Source organism: Gorilla gorilla, chromosome 18, assembly GCF_029281585.2.
Source record: "Gorilla gorilla gorilla isolate KB3781 chromosome 18, NHGRI_mGorGor1-v2.1_pri, whole genome shotgun sequence".
Classification (NCBI taxonomy): Eukaryota; Metazoa; Chordata; class Mammalia; order Primates; family Hominidae; genus Gorilla; species Gorilla gorilla.
The window spans coordinates 27,406,162-27,422,689 of NC_073242.2; the positions used below are offsets into that span (position 1 = coordinate 27,406,162).

General features: G+C 53.4%; 1 protein-coding gene across 2 annotated transcripts in view; it reads right to left on the reverse strand.

Annotated features, from left to right (window-relative positions):
• Positions 1-7,151: 7,151 nt before the first annotated feature.
• The window catches only part of GTF3C1 (general transcription factor IIIC subunit 1), a 91,379-nt gene continuing 82,002 nt past the window's right edge, over positions 7,152-16,528 (reverse strand). The window contains exons 32-37 of one of the 2 annotated variants that reach the window (XM_019012586.4): positions 15,860-16,119; positions 11,818-12,098; positions 10,878-11,394; positions 10,101-10,152; positions 8,853-9,045; positions 7,152-8,102 (exon numbers count right to left, since the gene is read on the reverse strand). In XM_019012586.4, the coding sequence (XP_018868131.4) occupies positions 7,890-8,102; positions 8,853-9,045; positions 10,101-10,152; positions 10,878-11,394; positions 11,818-12,098; positions 15,860-16,119 (1,516 nt within the window). In that variant the 3' untranslated portion in view covers positions 7,152-7,889. The remainder of the gene's footprint in view (positions 8,103-8,852; positions 9,046-10,100; positions 10,153-10,877; positions 11,395-11,817; positions 12,099-15,859; positions 16,120-16,528) is intronic. The other variant, XM_019012587.4, reaches the window with a different exon arrangement.

The following is a 16,528-nucleotide window of genomic DNA, read 5'->3' on the forward strand; positions in this document are numbered from 1 at the left end:
ACAGAGACAGATGATGATGGTGACTGCTCCATCTGCCTGGGCACCTGGGTCCTTGAGCGAGGAGATACAGACTGAAGTTTCAGTTCACTTGTGATAGACGTGTATCGTGAGCAAGGAATCAATCCTTTGTTGTTCTAAGCTGCTGAGATGGGGCTGTTTGTTACCACAGCATAACCCTGCCTACCCTAGCTGAATCAATGAGCTGATAAATTTCCTTTTTTGCTTAAGCTGGTTTAAGGTGGGTTTCTGTCCCTTGCAGCAGAAAGTGTTCTAGCATTATTCTGATATTATCCCCACAGTAAGGACTCTCCTTCTATCCTAAGGAAGGACCTTGTATTAGTCCTTGTGTCACTATAAATAAATACCAGGATAGGCTGGGATCATGCCTATAATCCCAGCACTTTGGGAGGCTGAGGCAGGCAGATCCCTTGAGGCCAGGAGTTCAAGACCAGCCTGGCCAACATGGCAAAACCCTGTCTCTACTATAAATACAAAAATGAGTCTGGCATGGTGGCACATGCCTGTAATCCTAGCTACTCAGGAGGCTGAGACACGAGGATCACTTGAATCCGGGAGGCAGAGGTTGCAGTGAGCTGAGATGGCGCCACTGCACTCCACCCTGAGCAACAGAAAGATCCTGTCTCAAAAAATAAAAATAAAAAAGAGAAATACCAGGGTCTAGGTAATTTACAAAGAGGCTTAATTGGCTCTCAGTTCTGCAGGTTGTGCAGGAAGCATGGCACCAGCATTTATTCCGGGTGAGGCCTCAGGAAGCTTCCAATCACAGCGGAAGGCTAAGGGGGAGCCCGCGTGTCACCTGGCAAGAGTAGGAGGAAGAGAGCAAAGTGGGAGGTCCCAGACTCTTTTAAACAACCAGATTGGCTGGGCACGGTGGCTGATGCCTGTAATCCCAGCACTTTGGGAGGCCGAGGTGGGTGGATCACCTGAGGTCAGGAGATCGAGACCAGCCTGAGCAATATGGTGAAACCCCATCTCTACTAAAAAAAAAAATACAAAAATCAGCTGGGCTTGGTGGCTTGTGCCTGTAGTCCCAGCTGCTTGGGAGGCTGAGACAGGACAACTGCTTGAACCCAGGAGGCAGAGGTTGCAGAGAGCCAAGATCACACCACTGTACTCCAGCCTGGGCAACAGAGCCATACTCTGTCTCAAAAAAACAAAATAAAACAAAAACAAACAAACAAACAAACAAACAAACAAACCCACCAGATCTCCCATGAAGTGACTGAGCGAGAACTCACTCATCACCAAGGGGATGGTGCTAAGCTGTTCAGGAGGGGTCTGCCCCCATGAATCACCTCCCCGCAGGTCTCACCTCCAACATTGAGAATCACAGTTCAACATGAGATCTGGAGGGGACAAACAGCCAAACCATATCATCCCATTCAAAGGGCCCAGAAGACCAGGCTCTAAGGGCAAGTCATTTGCTGTCGCTGCGCCTGTTTTCTCTTTTATAAAGTGGAGGTTAGGAATCAGCCTCTTGGCTTGCTCCAGGAATGAAAACAGAGGGTGGAGCAAGCCCTTATTAGATGTCAGTTGTCTTAGTGTTTTTGTTGTTTGGTTTTTAGACAGAGTCTGACACTGTCACCCAGGCTGGAGTACAATAGCGTGATCTCCGCTCATTGAAACCTCCACCTCCCAGGTTCAAGCAATTCTCCTGCTTCAGCCTCCTGAGTAGCTGGGATTATAGGCACGTGCCACCACACTCGGCTAATTTTTGTATTTTTAGTAGAGACGGGGTTTCACCATGTTGGTAAGGCTGGTCTCGTACTCCTGACCTGAAGTGATCTGCCCGCCTCAGCCTCCCAAAGTGCTGGGATTGCAGGCGTGAGCCACCACGCCCGGCCAGAGGTGCGTTGTCTTTCTGTCATCACCTTGAGCTAGGCTCCAGGTCAGAGGAGAAGAGGGCTGTGGCCCCAGCCCTTCCCAATCTCCTTCCCAGAGAGTTCATAAATGCTTCCCTCCAGATGCCTTGAATCTTGCACTGCTTTCTGCTGGGATTCAACGAACACATAACCCCAGCTCTCCAACCATCAACAGTTCCTGCGAGATCTCAGCCTGGGATGCTGTCTGGGGGTCCCAGATGCTCTAACAAGGGAAGGAGACAGAGGGAAGTGAAGGCCCAGAAAAAGGCAGTGATTTGCCTGGAGTCCATCATGCCCTGCCCCATTCCTGAGCTCCTTTTGGTCCCCCCGCTGGAGGTGAAAGCCCCTTCCTCCCTCCTATCTGGGGATGTTGTTTGCCTGAGCCCGGCTGCTGGCCCCATGGTATGGCACAACCCTGCACAGCCCACCCAGTCCCAGGTGCACCGGTGGAACCCAGCAAGGGGACTTCTGGTGGAAGATGGAGCAGTGAGCACGTGCACTGCCCCTCCCAGGAGCCCATTCCACTGACAGTAAAGGAAGCAGGCGCTTCCTTTAAACTCTCGACAGGAAAGAACAAGGAGAGGACTTCTCTGCCATCAGGAAACACCCACGCATTCGTGTAAGATGAGAGGATGGAGTCAAGTCTGCTCAGACGTCACCTTCTCCGCGTTGGGTTGGGTCCTTTATTCAAAGTGCAACACCCCACTGCCTGGTTTTGTTTTTTCCATCACACTTATTATACCTTCTCATACATCTGTGTTATTTATCCATCATATTTACTGTCTATCGCCACTACAGCAGGGATCTAATTCTCTGCTGGGTCTCAGAGCCTAGAATCACAGTGCCTGGTATAGAGCAGGTGCTAAAAAATATTGAATAAGTGAATGAATGAATGAATCAATCAATCAATGGTAGAGCAGTGACTGGCAAAGCAGTATGCAGAGAGGAGGGAACCATCTGCCCCAGACCTAGAAAGGGCACAGAATGAGGTGTGGAGATGAAAACAGGCCACCTCCTGGGGAGTCTGTAATGAGAGCAAGAGCCCTTCCTTCATTGCTCAGACCATGGGGCAATCATAGGTCTTCCTCCTGTGTCTAAGGGTGACAAATGTGAAGGTTTTTCTTTCAAAAATCGATGGCCCCAGGCCAGGCGTGGTGGCTCATGCCTGTAATCCCAGCACTTTGGGAGGCCGAGGTGGGTGGATCACCTGAGGGCAGGAGTTCGAGACCTGCCTGGCCAACATGGCAAAACCCTGTCTCTACTAAAAATGCAAAAATTAGCTAGGTGTGGTGGTGGGCGCCTGTAATCCCAGCTACTCTGGAGGCTGAGGCAGGAGAATCACTTGAATCCAGGAGCCGGAGGTTGCAGTGAGCCGAGATCGCACCACTGCACTCCAGCCTGGGCGACAGAGTGAGACTCTGTCTCAAAGAAAAAAAAAAATTGATGACCCCAGATAAGAAACCCTTTCATCCTACTCTTTAGAGAGTCTCCCAGCACAATGCTGGCTCCCCCACCACCCCAAAACAAATCCCATCCCTGGAAGGCAGTGTGATGGGGAGGTCCCTGAGGCTGGCAGACTGGGAATACCAGCAGATCCGCTTTCCAGCCTCCAGCCCTGTGGACATGATTTTACCTCCTGCACCTCAGCTTCCTCATCTATGAAATGAGTATACTGATCAGGCAGACGTCTTAGGGCTGTTGTGGGGCCAGGAGTTAATGTGTGTAATGTGCCCAGAACAGTGTCTGGCATCTGGCAGGTGCTCAGGAAATCTTGTTGCTAGGATATCATCGATTTTATGGATAAGTCATGCCCTGCCCCAGTCAGTTCTTACTGGCCTCACCCTGGAGCCTGTATGGACCAAGAGCACCTGACATTTGGAAACCAAGGCGAGGTAATGGGAAACAGAGACGCTTGGGTGGCTGCTGCCACCTGCTGGTAAGCACTGCAATATGCAGGTGTCGGCTGAAGGCAGTGCCCGCTTGCTCTGCTGTCCAGGGGGAAAGGGACACAGAAGTGCATCTGCCTGGTGCTTATAAAGGGGACCCTGGACAATCACCACAGCAGCCCTCTGCGGTAGAGAATACGGGCGATGAGGACAGGGTGAACTGGCAGGGGTTTGCTTAATTCAACAAAGGCTGACTTCTACCCTTTGGGTGGATGGACCTGCGTTGGGCATTGGAGGTAAGGAGGGAGACTCCACGCAGGCACATACATGCACACTCACACACACACATGCCCACACACAAATACATACATACACAGCATGTATGTGCACAGATACACACATTCGCGACTTCAAAACGTTTGTGGAGGCCAGGCGCGGAGGCTCACACCACCAACATGGAGAAACCCCGTCTCTACTAAAAATACAAAATTAGCCGGGCATCGTTGCGCATGCCTGTAATCCCAGCTACTCGGAATCTGAGGCAGGAGAATCGCTTGAACTCGGGAGACGGAGGTTGCAGTGAGTCCAGATCACGCAATTGCACTCCAGCCTGGGCAACAAGAGCGAAACCCTGTCTCAAAAAAAAAAAAAAAAAAAAAAAAAAGAAAAAGAAAAAGAAAAAAAAAAGTTCGTGGAAAATGGAATTCAAAGATTAAAAATAAGAAACAAACTCTTTCTCAACATAAGTTCCATCAAGGTCAAGACACTTTGGTGGGCGATGAGACCAGCCATTCAGCCCCTCCCTGAAAAACTGAGGGTCCTGGGAATTTTACCACGGCAATGCCATCTTTTTACATTATTAACTGAAAAGTGCCCTTTAAAGATTTTTTTTTTCTTTTTTAGGAAACAAAAAGAAGTCAGAAGGAGCCATATCAGGACTATAAGGTGAGTGCCTAATAATTTGTCATGGAAACGCTTGCAAAATTGCCCTCGTTTGATGAGGAGTGAGCAGAGGCATTGCTGTAGTGGAGAAGGACTCTCTGGTGAAGCTTTCCTGGGTGGTTTTCCGCTAAAGCTTTGGCTACTTCCTCAAAACACTCCCATAATAGGCATGCTGATGCAGATGTGCCAGGGGGTCGCTGAGTGAGCAGTGCTGAGGGCGTGTTTTATGTTACAGGCCCGGGCTTCCCAGGGCGTGCACAGACAGATATGGATGGAAATGGGAAGAGGGAAAGTGGGAGGGGCCCTGAAGGAGAGGGGCCCAGAGGCTTTAGCCGGATTTGAAATGTTGTATTTAACAGACAATGCATTCATGTATTTGCTTATCTAAGAAAAAGAAAAAAGAATTAAGAGTGAGGAGGGCAAGACTGTGGGGTATATGGAAGCTGGGGACACAAAGCCAAGGTGTCCGGGCCTCGTGCAGGTGCCCATCTGGGCTGTGCATTCCCTGGCCTCTCTGCAGGAGACCAGGAGCCACCACCTAGCACTGTTCTGGCAGCTGCAAAGGGGCCAGAGACCCATTTTTGCCCCTTCGTAGGTTTTGTTTGGTAGTTAGTGCTTAATGTTTCTTCCAAATTTGCATTCCTTCACAGCCTAGGCATACACATTTTGGTTTTCCACAGTTGCTATCACTCCCTAGTATTTAACCCAAGGCCCCTTTCCTCTCATTTGTTACCTGCCTGGCCCCTGAAGGCATCTCAGCTCACAACTACTGGTCAATGCTGTGGCTTCTGGAGACTTCTGTGCAGAGCTTGGAGGGGCAGAGAGCTGTCTTGGAAGGATGGACGGACAGATGAATGAATGGATGGGTAGGTGGATGAATGGACAGATGGACAAATGAATGGGTGGATGGGTAGGTGGGTGGATGGATGGATGGATGGACAGATGAGTGGATGGATGGGTAGATGAATGCACAGATGAATGGATGGTGGGTGGATGGATGGGAGAATGGATGGATGGATGGACGGATGGATGGGTAGGTGGATAGTTGGGTGGATGGATGGATGGATGGGCAGATGGACGGATGGACAGATGAATGGATGGATAGGTAGGTGGATGGATGGATAGATGGGTGGGCACATGAGGGGCTTCATTATGCGTAGGAGGGAGGGGAAGAAGCAACAGACTATCCTTGGGCAGAATGGGGATGTGGACTGGTGTTCACAGAAGCCCCATTTCACCATCTGAGAGCTGTCCCCACCATCCCTATGTCCCATCTCCCAACACATGCCCACACTCTCCATCATCTGGGAGGCACAGGCAAAGAAGGAAACCTGCTGAACCCGACTATGCACTTGCATCCGGTGCTCTTCAGCTCATCTGGCCCTCCCTCGAGGGAGATACTCTTCCCCCAGTTTTCAGACGACAAAACGAAGGCTCTGAAATGTGAATGCAGGGTCAGTTTTTTAGGAAACACTTACTGGATTCCCAAACCTTTCTTTCACCACACCACACTTTCCCAAATAATTAGCATTTGTACAGTATTTTATTTATGAAGCAGACCACATCCACTATTCTACTTGATTGCCTCAAAAAATCCCATAGAACACTATTGTTTCTACACTTGAGTGAAACTTTAAAGGGAAAAAAAATGGACACTAAGACCTGACCAGGCTTGGCAGTGCGGGGACTCACTCTCAGGACTCTTGACTCCCAAGTCCCTGCCTTTGTCCCTCCTCATCCAGAAGTGTGGCCCAGAGTGACCAGCGCCCTGGTCCCTCGTAGAGGGAGGATGGAGACATAGGGTTGGAAGGTGGGTCAGGTCAGGGGTACATGTTCCCCAGAAGGGACACTTTTCTAGGTGAGAGAAGCTGCAGGTGGGTGTGAGACACAGCTGGCCAGGTCGGGGCACATCCCACCTAGAGGGAGCGGCCTCTGCTTAGCACTTCTGACTGTCACAGGCAGGAAGCTAAGTCCATTGTTACTGGAACTTTCCATTTTAAGAGAAGACAGAAATCTGAATTTTAAAAAAAAAAATCTGAACTCTACATTTTAAAAATGTTGGCAACTAACTTAAAAAAATGTAACAATGTGAGCTCAAGAGAACTTCAAGGGGCCAGACCCATCCCGCAGGCCCTGCCAACACCACCGGCTGTGCTGAGCTGAGCTGATCGTGGGCCTGGCACTGGGCTGGGAGCTGCTCTGTGGGGGACAGGCCTGGGACCAGCTGAGAAGGTGGTGAGGGAGCTGCCTGTGCCCCTCTCCATCCTGGAGGCCATCTCTCACCTGCTGGCTGAGGCTGGGCGGGGCTGCCGAGCTTAGGATCAGGGCCTTCCCTCTTCCTTTGGTTTCAATGGGAACAGCCATTCCAGGTTGTTCTGCAGCCAAAGCAGGGAGTCTCCTAGGGGAATCACTGATTCTTTAGGAAACACACAAAACAGAATGCATTTTACTTCCCTTTAATCAAAAAATAAATAAGTACACTCCACAGGGACTTTTTTTTTTTTAATGAGGAAAAAAGGTGAAAGAACAAAATAAAACAAACAAAACCAAAACCTACAGGGACTCTTCATTTCTGGCCCGCAAGGAATCACCAGCCAGGCTGAGGGACACGGACAGCCAGCCCAGCTGGGGCCTGCTAGGTGACTCACAAGGCTGAAAAGGGAGCCGCTCTGCTCTGGGTGGTTCAGTCCCAGCCAGGGGTTGGGATGTCCTGCCTGCGGAGGGGTCACAGTCCCCATGGGGGGCCCCTCGCAGCAGGGCACACCGATCCCTATTCTGCAAGGTGTATCCCACAAGGCCCTTCCTCTTGGTGGCACCTGGGCACTCAAGGAGCCAGGAGATCCTGCCGAGATGGCTAGAGTCTGGAATGTGAGGTGTGCACAGGCGGGGCGAACTCTGGAGACCCAGAGACAAGAAGCACCAACTCCCGGTGTGATGAGGCCAGTTCCCAAGGGGAAGGCCCAGAAGAGCCTGGGGGATGGGCAGGTGGGGGAGCCCCTCTTTCCAGAGTTCCAGTACAGTGGGAAACGTGTCAGTCTGTGACTCTGGCCAAAGCACCCATCCCCTGCTGCAGGAGGCTCGGCAGACCCAAGGCCAGGGCACAGTGGGGTCTGCCGAGCACCAGGCAGGAGTGGTGTGGCAGGTGGTGGCTGGGAGGGAGGGGACGCCCACAGGGGTCCTAGAGGTGGATCCACTTGTTCCAGTTGACCTCGTGGGGGAACACACGGCCCAGCCGGAGGGTACAGTCCAAGGTGGGCTCATAGAAAGCCATGGGGCTCTCGTCCAGGCTGGAGGGCACTTCCACCTCTTCCACCACGGGTGTAGAGAAGAGCGAGACAGGCCTTGGCTTTCTCAGCCAGCGCTTCCGGATGCAGCCGAGGGACTCCAGGCCCTGGAGACACCAGACACACAGGTTACAGTGGCAATGCCCTCGCCTGCTTGTTGATTTATTCTTCAAGCATTTATGGAATGCCCTCTCTGTACGAGGGAGCCACTTCCCAGAGCAGGGGGCACCTGAATTGGGCATGAGGCAGGTGGGGATGTACCAGGAGGGTTCAGGCAAAGGTCCTGGCGGGAGAGGCAGCTGCCTGAGCAGCACGTGTACAGCGCTGGCTGGAGCCACCATGCTGAATCTCATTTGTGGAGGAGAGGCCTGCAGCGCGGGATGCATCCCAGCTTCCTGTGAGCCAAGACTGGCTTCCAGGTGGGGTTTTGTTTGGCTCATGGGGAATTTGACACTCAACTTCAAGCTCCTAGCTGCCAGAGGAGCTGGAGGCCCCAGGCACACTGGGCCATGGGAGCACAGGGCAACTGTCAGCCAAGCAGGAAGCAGCTGCACCAGGGGGCAGCTGCTTGACCCGTGGGGCCTGGCAGGCTCATGAGTTAGTGACCCCTGGCACAGAGAAAGCATCAGAGACAAGCACCCTGGGCACCCCATCTTCCAGCCTGGCCAGCAGCATGGAGCTGGTGAAGGACACTGAGGGACGGCCTGAGAGGCAGGAGCCCAGGACAAGCTGGGGGAGGAGGTGCAGGCAAGCAGTATGGTGGTACTGCATGCTGCCTGGGGCCTGAACATCACAGCCGGGCCACTGAGTGCACCCAGCCGCCTCCACACCCTGCTGAACCCGGGAAGGCCCCATACCTGGAGCAACTCCAGCACGGCGACGGGCTGCAGGACCCCCTGGTAGTGGCGCAGCAGGCAGCTCTCGGGGATGCCAGGCCTGGTCATGATGTGGTACAGCATGGCCTCCATCATACCCTTGCATACGGGAAGGTTCAGGTGGCCATCCACGACACGCCACGGCCGGCCGATGAAGCAGACACTCTCACAGTCCCTGCAGAGAGAGGGCTTGACATCAGGGCTTGGTGGGGGCAGGAGGGCAGCTCGTCCAGACAGAACACTGAGGCTCAGGGGCGTCCTAGGCCTGGCCCACGTCACAGGGCTGAGACCAGCCACCTCTTGCTCTCTGCTCTCCAAACTCCCCGCTTCTCTCCTGTCTGGACAGAGGGGCCCTTGACCGCCAGCTGGGTGGAACCACGACGTGGGGTCCTGCTCTGATGTAGCTGTAACTGAAGCCTCAGTGGGCCCACCCACATTGGCAGGAGAGGGACAAGGGTTGTAACTCCTGGACTTGCCAGCTCTACTGGCAGCCCAGGCAGAAACCACCTCCAGGCTGTGGCGAAGCTCACGGGAGCGTGACCCTGAAGCTCTGCTCCATGCCATGTGCAGAGTTCCAGGCACGCTTTCCTCGAAACAGATGTTTCTGTTACTAAACCAGAGACTGAACAGCCACCCGGGGCCCACGAGTGGGGCGGACCCAGAAGAGCTGGACACCAGGCTCTCATCGCTATGGCTGGGCCTTGGAGGGGGCACACCTGAGCTCCTGAAAGCCAGGACACAGGGCGCTTGGGCCCTGCCGATCTGGGGTCAGCACACACGCTCATGGGAGGCGCCCCCACCAGAGGGGCTTCTGCGGCCCCCTTGCTTCCTGTAACTCTGTGGCATGGTTGTCCCAGGGGCAGCTGGGCATTCAGGGCTTATCCCTCTGTGGACCCCTGGCTCATCTGCAGGAGTGGGTGAGGTGCCTGTGGGCCATGAGGAGCCAGTGAAGCACAGCTGACAGCACCAGGCATGGTTCTCCACCAGCGCCCTGGGCATTCTGGAAGCACAGCCCTCATTCCAGGCCGACCTGGGCACTGCCAATGCTCAGCACGCCTGCTGCTCGCCCACTGCGCCCCTCCAAGTACCCCTGCCGAGAACCACGGTGCCGGGCAGGCTGTCAGAGCTGGTACCTGGGGAAAGACCCTCAAAGACCCTCACACAAATCCTTACACTCGGTCCCTGTCAAGAGCCCCGCCCCAGGCCCCGGAGCCAGAACCCCACACCCACCTTTCCCGTGCTGCCTGGGAGATGTTGCCAGCTCCGAAACTCTCTGTGAACCCTGAGGGAAGAGGAAGAGAATGTGAGAGACTCGGAAAGTCAGGGAAGCCATCTCTGCCCTCCAACCTTCAGCATGGTACCTAGCATGAGCAGGGCACCTCGAGGCTCAGGGGATGAAGTGTCAAAAAAAAGGACAATGAGCATCTCACAGAGCGGCCACCCTGGAGGTGGCAGGGCCAGGCAGACTGCCACACACAGCGCCACATGCAAGCAGCGTCCCAGGCCCGGACAAGCCCCACATTGCAGGAAGCCAGCGAACACCTCATTTTCCACCCAGAAGCCCTGACCACAAGGGTGGTATAAAACCCAAGGCAAAAACACCCCAAAGAAAACAAAAACGCCCAGAGAAGCCACATGAGAAGGCTGCTGCTGATGACAGACGTGCAGGAAAGGAAAGGGCGTGCTGCTGCCCGAGGAAGTTGAGACCCCCATGCCGTCACTGCCCCACAGCAGCCGCTGCAGTGCACATGCTGGCCCCACCGCCTGAGCTCCTGCTCCGGAACTCACAGTGCTGCCTGGGGATGTGGGAGGCCTGCCCTCCCCTGGAAATGCATTTACAGGCAGTATCCTCCCCCTCGGGGCTCAGGCTCTGAGAAGCTGAAGTCAAGCCCCTTTTGTGCCAGTGGCAGGTCCCCCATCCCGGAGGAAGGTGTGAGGCCCATTAGGGCGGAGGTGAGGGAAAGCCAGGGTGGGGTGAGGTGGGGTGGGGGACAAGGCGCGCGGTACCTCTGGGGTCTTCAGAGCCCTCTGGAGGCTGCGCCTGGCCGCTCAGCTGCTCTTGGCCTGGGGAACTGAACTCACCGACACCCTCTTGGTCTTCCTGTGCTGCTCCCGCTGCAGCGGTGTCTTCAAGAGCTGGGGGTGGAGATGGGGCCTGGGCTTCTGCCCCATCTTCAGCTCCGGGCCCAAGGCTGGGGGCCAAATTTGAGTCCTGGAGCGCTGGCCTCTTGGCAGGGGTCATCTGGGTGCCCTCGGTGTCGGTCTCCCCATTCTCACTGGCCCAGCTGGCGCGCCTCTTGGTGCCCCGGGGGCTGTGAGAAGGAGGTGCCTGCCCCTCGGGGGGGCTGTCCTCGCTGGAAGACCCCTCCAGGGGTCTGGCCTGGGGGTCTTCTCTCTGGATGTCGGCGTCTTCTCTGTCTTTCAGCCGCACGGAGTGCAGGAGCCAAGGCCAGGCAGAGCCCATGGCTACCAGGCGCGCGGTGTTGCCACCGACCTCCAGCACCTGATGCTGCTCCAGGAGGGCCTGGGGAGGCAGGAGACACGCGGGGTCTGTGGGGAGCCTGGGATCCTCCATGCTGGTGACGGGGGACGAGTGGAGTGGCCTCCCCTGCCTGGCGGGTTGAGTGCCCTGAGCAGCCCAGGCCCACGAGACAGGCCTGGCTCCCAGCCCCGGGGCTGCCCCTTGCTAGCCCTGTGCCCTGGAGCAGCCTCTCTTCCTCTCTGGCCGTTCGTGAACCACGTCAGCCGTGTGACCTTTGGGGATCCACAACTGTACCCTCAAAGCGGATGTGAAATGCCCCAGTTTTCAAGTGTTAATGACTAATTCAACGTTTAAAAAGAACGCAGCATGCTATGCCCCAAATCAAGCCCATCCTCAGTGTGCACCTGGCCTGGGAGCTGCAATTTCCGCTTCAGTGATATCCGGCTAACCTAAAGCACAGCTCACCTGGACGCAATCTGCGAATGTCCTGGTGCGCCCACCACCTGCCTTCTCCAAGGCCGAGAACCGTCTGCGCAGCTCCTCCTTGTCAATCCCAAAACAACCCGTGGCTATAATGGCTTCCAAGATCTCCAAGGCAGCAGTCAGGTCTTCGGGACTATACCCAGACAGCTCCAGCTGGAGGACAAACTCCTCCAAGCTGCAGGTGTTTTCCTGGGGGTTTATCAGCTCGGTGAACGTATCAGGGAGGCAGGAGGTTCCCACTGTTAGCTCTTCCAGAGGAGCGGCTGTGGGGACACAGAGGAAGATCAGAGGCAGCCTGACAGAGGCCCCCCCTCCCCTGACCAATGCACAGGCCGCACCCAGGAAAGGCATGCTCCAGCACCAACTCACTGCTTCCCCGACAGCCACAGGGGTCACCTGCTGGGCGGACACACTGGGCCCCTGGCAGTCAGGCTCCTGATCCGTGACCCTGGGCCTCTGACTACAGCTGACTGGGACACAACAGCTGACTGGATTTCTCTTGGCCACTATGATTCTCCTGCTCAAGATGTAAAGTGAAGGGCACAGAGGCCGAGGACTGAGGTTCGAGAACTGTAAAGTCCAGTGCTCTGACGGGGAGTCCCTGACCAGGGCTGGCCTGGTCCCATCCCTTCCTGCTGCTCATGTACCCACTGTTCCTTAGACCCTGTGAGATACTCCAGGCCCCTTCTACACACCCTACTTTCGCCTACACTAGCCAGGGCTGGCTTCTGTTGCTTCCTATGGAATATGTCTCTGCTAAAGCCATAATTGATAGGTTATCACTACATTTTTGCCCAGTCCAAACTCCAGACAAAGTATAGAATTCTAACTGTGGTTATGAAATGTACAGTGAACACCATCAACTTCAACAGCGCACCTCACTTCACTGTGCTTCACGGATATTGTGTTCTTGGGTTTTTTACATACTGTAGGCTTGCAGCAAGTCTGCATCAAGAGAGTCTACAGGCACCACTTTCACAACACCGTGTGCTCGATTTGTGTCTGTCATGCTTGGGAATTCTCAGAATATTTCAACTTTTTCATGATTATCATATCTGTGATGGTGACCTGTGATCAGTGATCTTTGCCCTTACTATTGTAATTGTTTTGGGGCACCACAAACCATGCCCACATAAGACAGCAAACTTAATTAATAAATATCATGTGCGTTCTGGCAACTCCAGGGACCAGCCATTCCCCATTTTCTTCCCTCTCCTGGGGCTCCCTATTCCTGAGACACAACAATATTGAAGTCAGGCCAGTTAATAACCTTACAGCGACCCCTCTGCGTTCAAGTGAAAGGAAGAGTTGGACATCTCTTACTTTACATCAAAAGCTAGAAAATATCAGGCTCTGCGAGGAAAGCATGGTGACAGCCAATATAGATGAAAACTGGGCCTCTTGTGCCAAAGTTAGTCAAAGTTGTGAAGGCAAAGGAAAAGTTCTTGAAGGAAATTAAAAGTGCTACTCCAGGGAACACACAAACAATAATAAAGCAAAAACAGCCTTGTTGCTGACATGGAGAAAGTTTCAGCAGTCTGGATAGATCAAACCAGCCACAACCTTCCCTTAAGCCAAAGCCTAATCCAGAGAAAGGCCCTAACTCTCTTCAATTCTATGAAGGCTGAGAAAGGTGAGGAAGATGCAGAAGAAAACCTGGAAGCTAGCAGAGGTTGGTTCATGAAGTTTAAGGAAACAAGCCGTCTCCGTAACACAAAAGTAAAAGGTGAAGCACCAAGTGCTGATGGAGAAGCTGCAGCAAGTTCTCCAGAAGCTCTAGCTGAGATCAGTAACGAAAGTGGATACACTAAACAGATTTTCAATGTGCACAAAACAGCTTTATGTTGGAAGATGCCATCTAGGACTTTCATGGCTACAAAGGAAAAGGCAAGGCCTGGTTTCAAGGCTTCATACGACAGGCCACTCTCGATAGGAAGTAATGCAGCTGGTGACTTTAAGTTGAAGCCAGTGCTCATTTCCCATCCCCAAATTCTTAGGGCCCTTAAGAATTACGCTACATCTATTCTGCCTGTGCTCTATAAACAGAACAGCAAAGTTGGATGACAGCACATCTGTTTACAATGTGGCTTACTGAATATTTTAAGCCCACTGTAGAGACCTACTGCTCAGACTAAAAAGATTCCTTTCAATGGTATGCTGATTCATGATGCCCCTGGTCACCCATGAGCTCTGATGGAGATGTTCAAGGAGATGAATGTTGTTTTCATGCCTGCTAACACAACATCCATTCTGTACCCCATGGATCAAGGAGTCACTTCACTTTCAAGTCTTATTATTTAAGAAATACATTTGATGGCCGGACACAGTGGCTCATGCCTATAATCCCAGCACTTTGGGAGGCTACGGCAGGTGGATCACCTGAGGGCAGGAGTTCAAGACCAGCCTGCCCAACATGGTAAAACACCGTCTCTACTAAAAATACAAAAATTAGCCGGGTGTGTTGGTGGGCACCTGTAATCCCAACTACTCGGGAGGCTGAGCTAGGAGAATCACTTGAACCTGGGAGGTGGAGGTTGCAGTGAACTGAGATCATGCCGCCGCACTCCAGTCCGGACGACAAGAGTGAAACTCTGTCTCAAAAAAAAGAAAGAAAGAAATACATTTCATAAAGCTATAGCTATTATAGTGATTCCTCTGATGGATCCGGACAAAGGAAACTGAAAACCTTCTGGAAAGGAGTCACCATTCTAGATGCCATTAAGAACATCTGTGATTCATGGGAGGTGGTCAAAATACCAGCATCAACAGGAGTTTGGAAGAAATTTATTCCCACTCTCATGGATGACTTTGAGGGGTTCAAGTCTTCAGCGGAGAAGGTAACTGCAGATGCAGTGGAAATAACAAGAGAACTAGAGGTAGAGTCTGAAGATGGGATGGAACTGCTGCAATCTCAGGATCAAACTTGAACAGATGGGGACTTGCTTCTTATAGATGAGCAAAGAAGGTGGTTTCTTGAGTTTCTTGACATAGAATCTACTCCTGGTAAAGACGCTGAGAACATCATTGAAATGGCAACAAAGGATTTAGAATATTACATAAACTAGGTCTGGCATGGTAGCTCATGCCTGTTGTCCCAGCACTTTGGGAGGCCATGGCGGGAGAATCCCTTGAGGCCTGAGACCAGCCTGGGCAACAGAGGAAGGCCCTGTCTCTACAAAAAATTAAAAAATTAGCTGGCTGTGGTGGCACATGCCTATAGTCCAAGCTACTTAGGAGACTGAGACAGGAGGGTGACCTGAGCCCAGGAGCTAGAGATGACAGTGAGCTATCATCGTGCCACTGCACTCCAGCCTGAGCAACTGAGCAAGACCCTGTCTCTAAAAAATAGGCTTGGTGTGGTGGTTCATGCCTGTAATCCCATCACTTTGGGAGGCGGAGGTGGGAAAATCACTTAAGGCCAGGAGTTTGAAACCAGCCTGGGCAACATAGCGAGTCCCCGTCTCAATCATTTCAAATAAATAAATAAAAATAAAAAGTAAAGTTTCAAAGGTCATCAACAGAACTAAAATAGTGTCAAAATTGGAAGTAAAGGAGGCAGGAGACCATGAATGTGAGCGGAATACTTATCTTTCCTAGCAAGGGGTCAAAAGATAATACCTAAAAGTTTCCTAAGAGCGCACACTTTAGAGTTGCAGAGCTAAGCACCAGGAGACTAGAGCCCGGGCAGTGACAGGGCCGCCCGTGGAGAGTGGGCGGGGTGGGGAAGCGGAAGTGCTCTGCTCTTCCTTGTGAGCCCACCTGAGTGACTGCTGGCGCCTACAGCACAGCTGTGACTAAAAGAGGCAGTGCGGGGAGCTTTCCCACAGAGGTGTGGGCACAGCACAGGCACCTGCGGAAGGCATCCCTTGAGTCGGCTGCAAGGATGGGGTGTGTTTTTCTGTGTGTCCTGTGGCTGCACGCCTGGCCTGGGGAGCCTGAAGGTCTAGGTCCCAGGCCAGGCCTCAGGGTCTTCCTGGATGATGGCGAGGCCGGGCCCTCCCACAGCACCAGCAGGAGCACTCACCAGCGGGCCTGAGCCGGGCGGGCACAGGGGTGCAGCGGAGCTGGAACTTCATCTGGCAGGAGTTGACCACAATGCTGTCGTTGGGGTTGAGGTTGCGGGTGCTGACGATACCGGGGGAGTAGTAGCCCCTCATCAGCAGGTAGTTGGTGTGGGAGGCTTGCGCAGGTTTCACCTCCATGCTCCGGCGCTTGCCCCCTACGCCTTCGTCCAAGTCATCCTCTTCATCCTCGTCATCCTCCAGGCTGCCGTCCTTCCCCAAGCTAGAAGGGAATTGTGACCTGGATACCTGAGCATAGGCCAGCCAGCTGCTACTGCAGCCTCTCCCCTCCCTCGAGAGGCCTCTGTGGCTGGGCTTCAGCAGTGGCCCCAGCAACTGGCTATGCTTCATTACCAAGGCTGGTGTGGATGGCTGCCCCAGATCCATCCCCTTTCCCACCTTCCCGTGCACTGCGCTCACCCCTTGTCACATAGCTGCATCTCTGTGGGGACTGTTCCTCTTGCCCGTCTCTCAGCCCAGAAAACACCCATTTCCCCAGGAAGCCCCAGTTCTGTTGCGAGGCCCTCAGGAACAGTCCTCCCTTCTCTTCCCTGCCCCTCCCCTGCCCCGCTGTGCTGCATCCTTCTCTTTGGCTGATTCCCATAACACCTGGGAGGCACCAGCAGAGGACA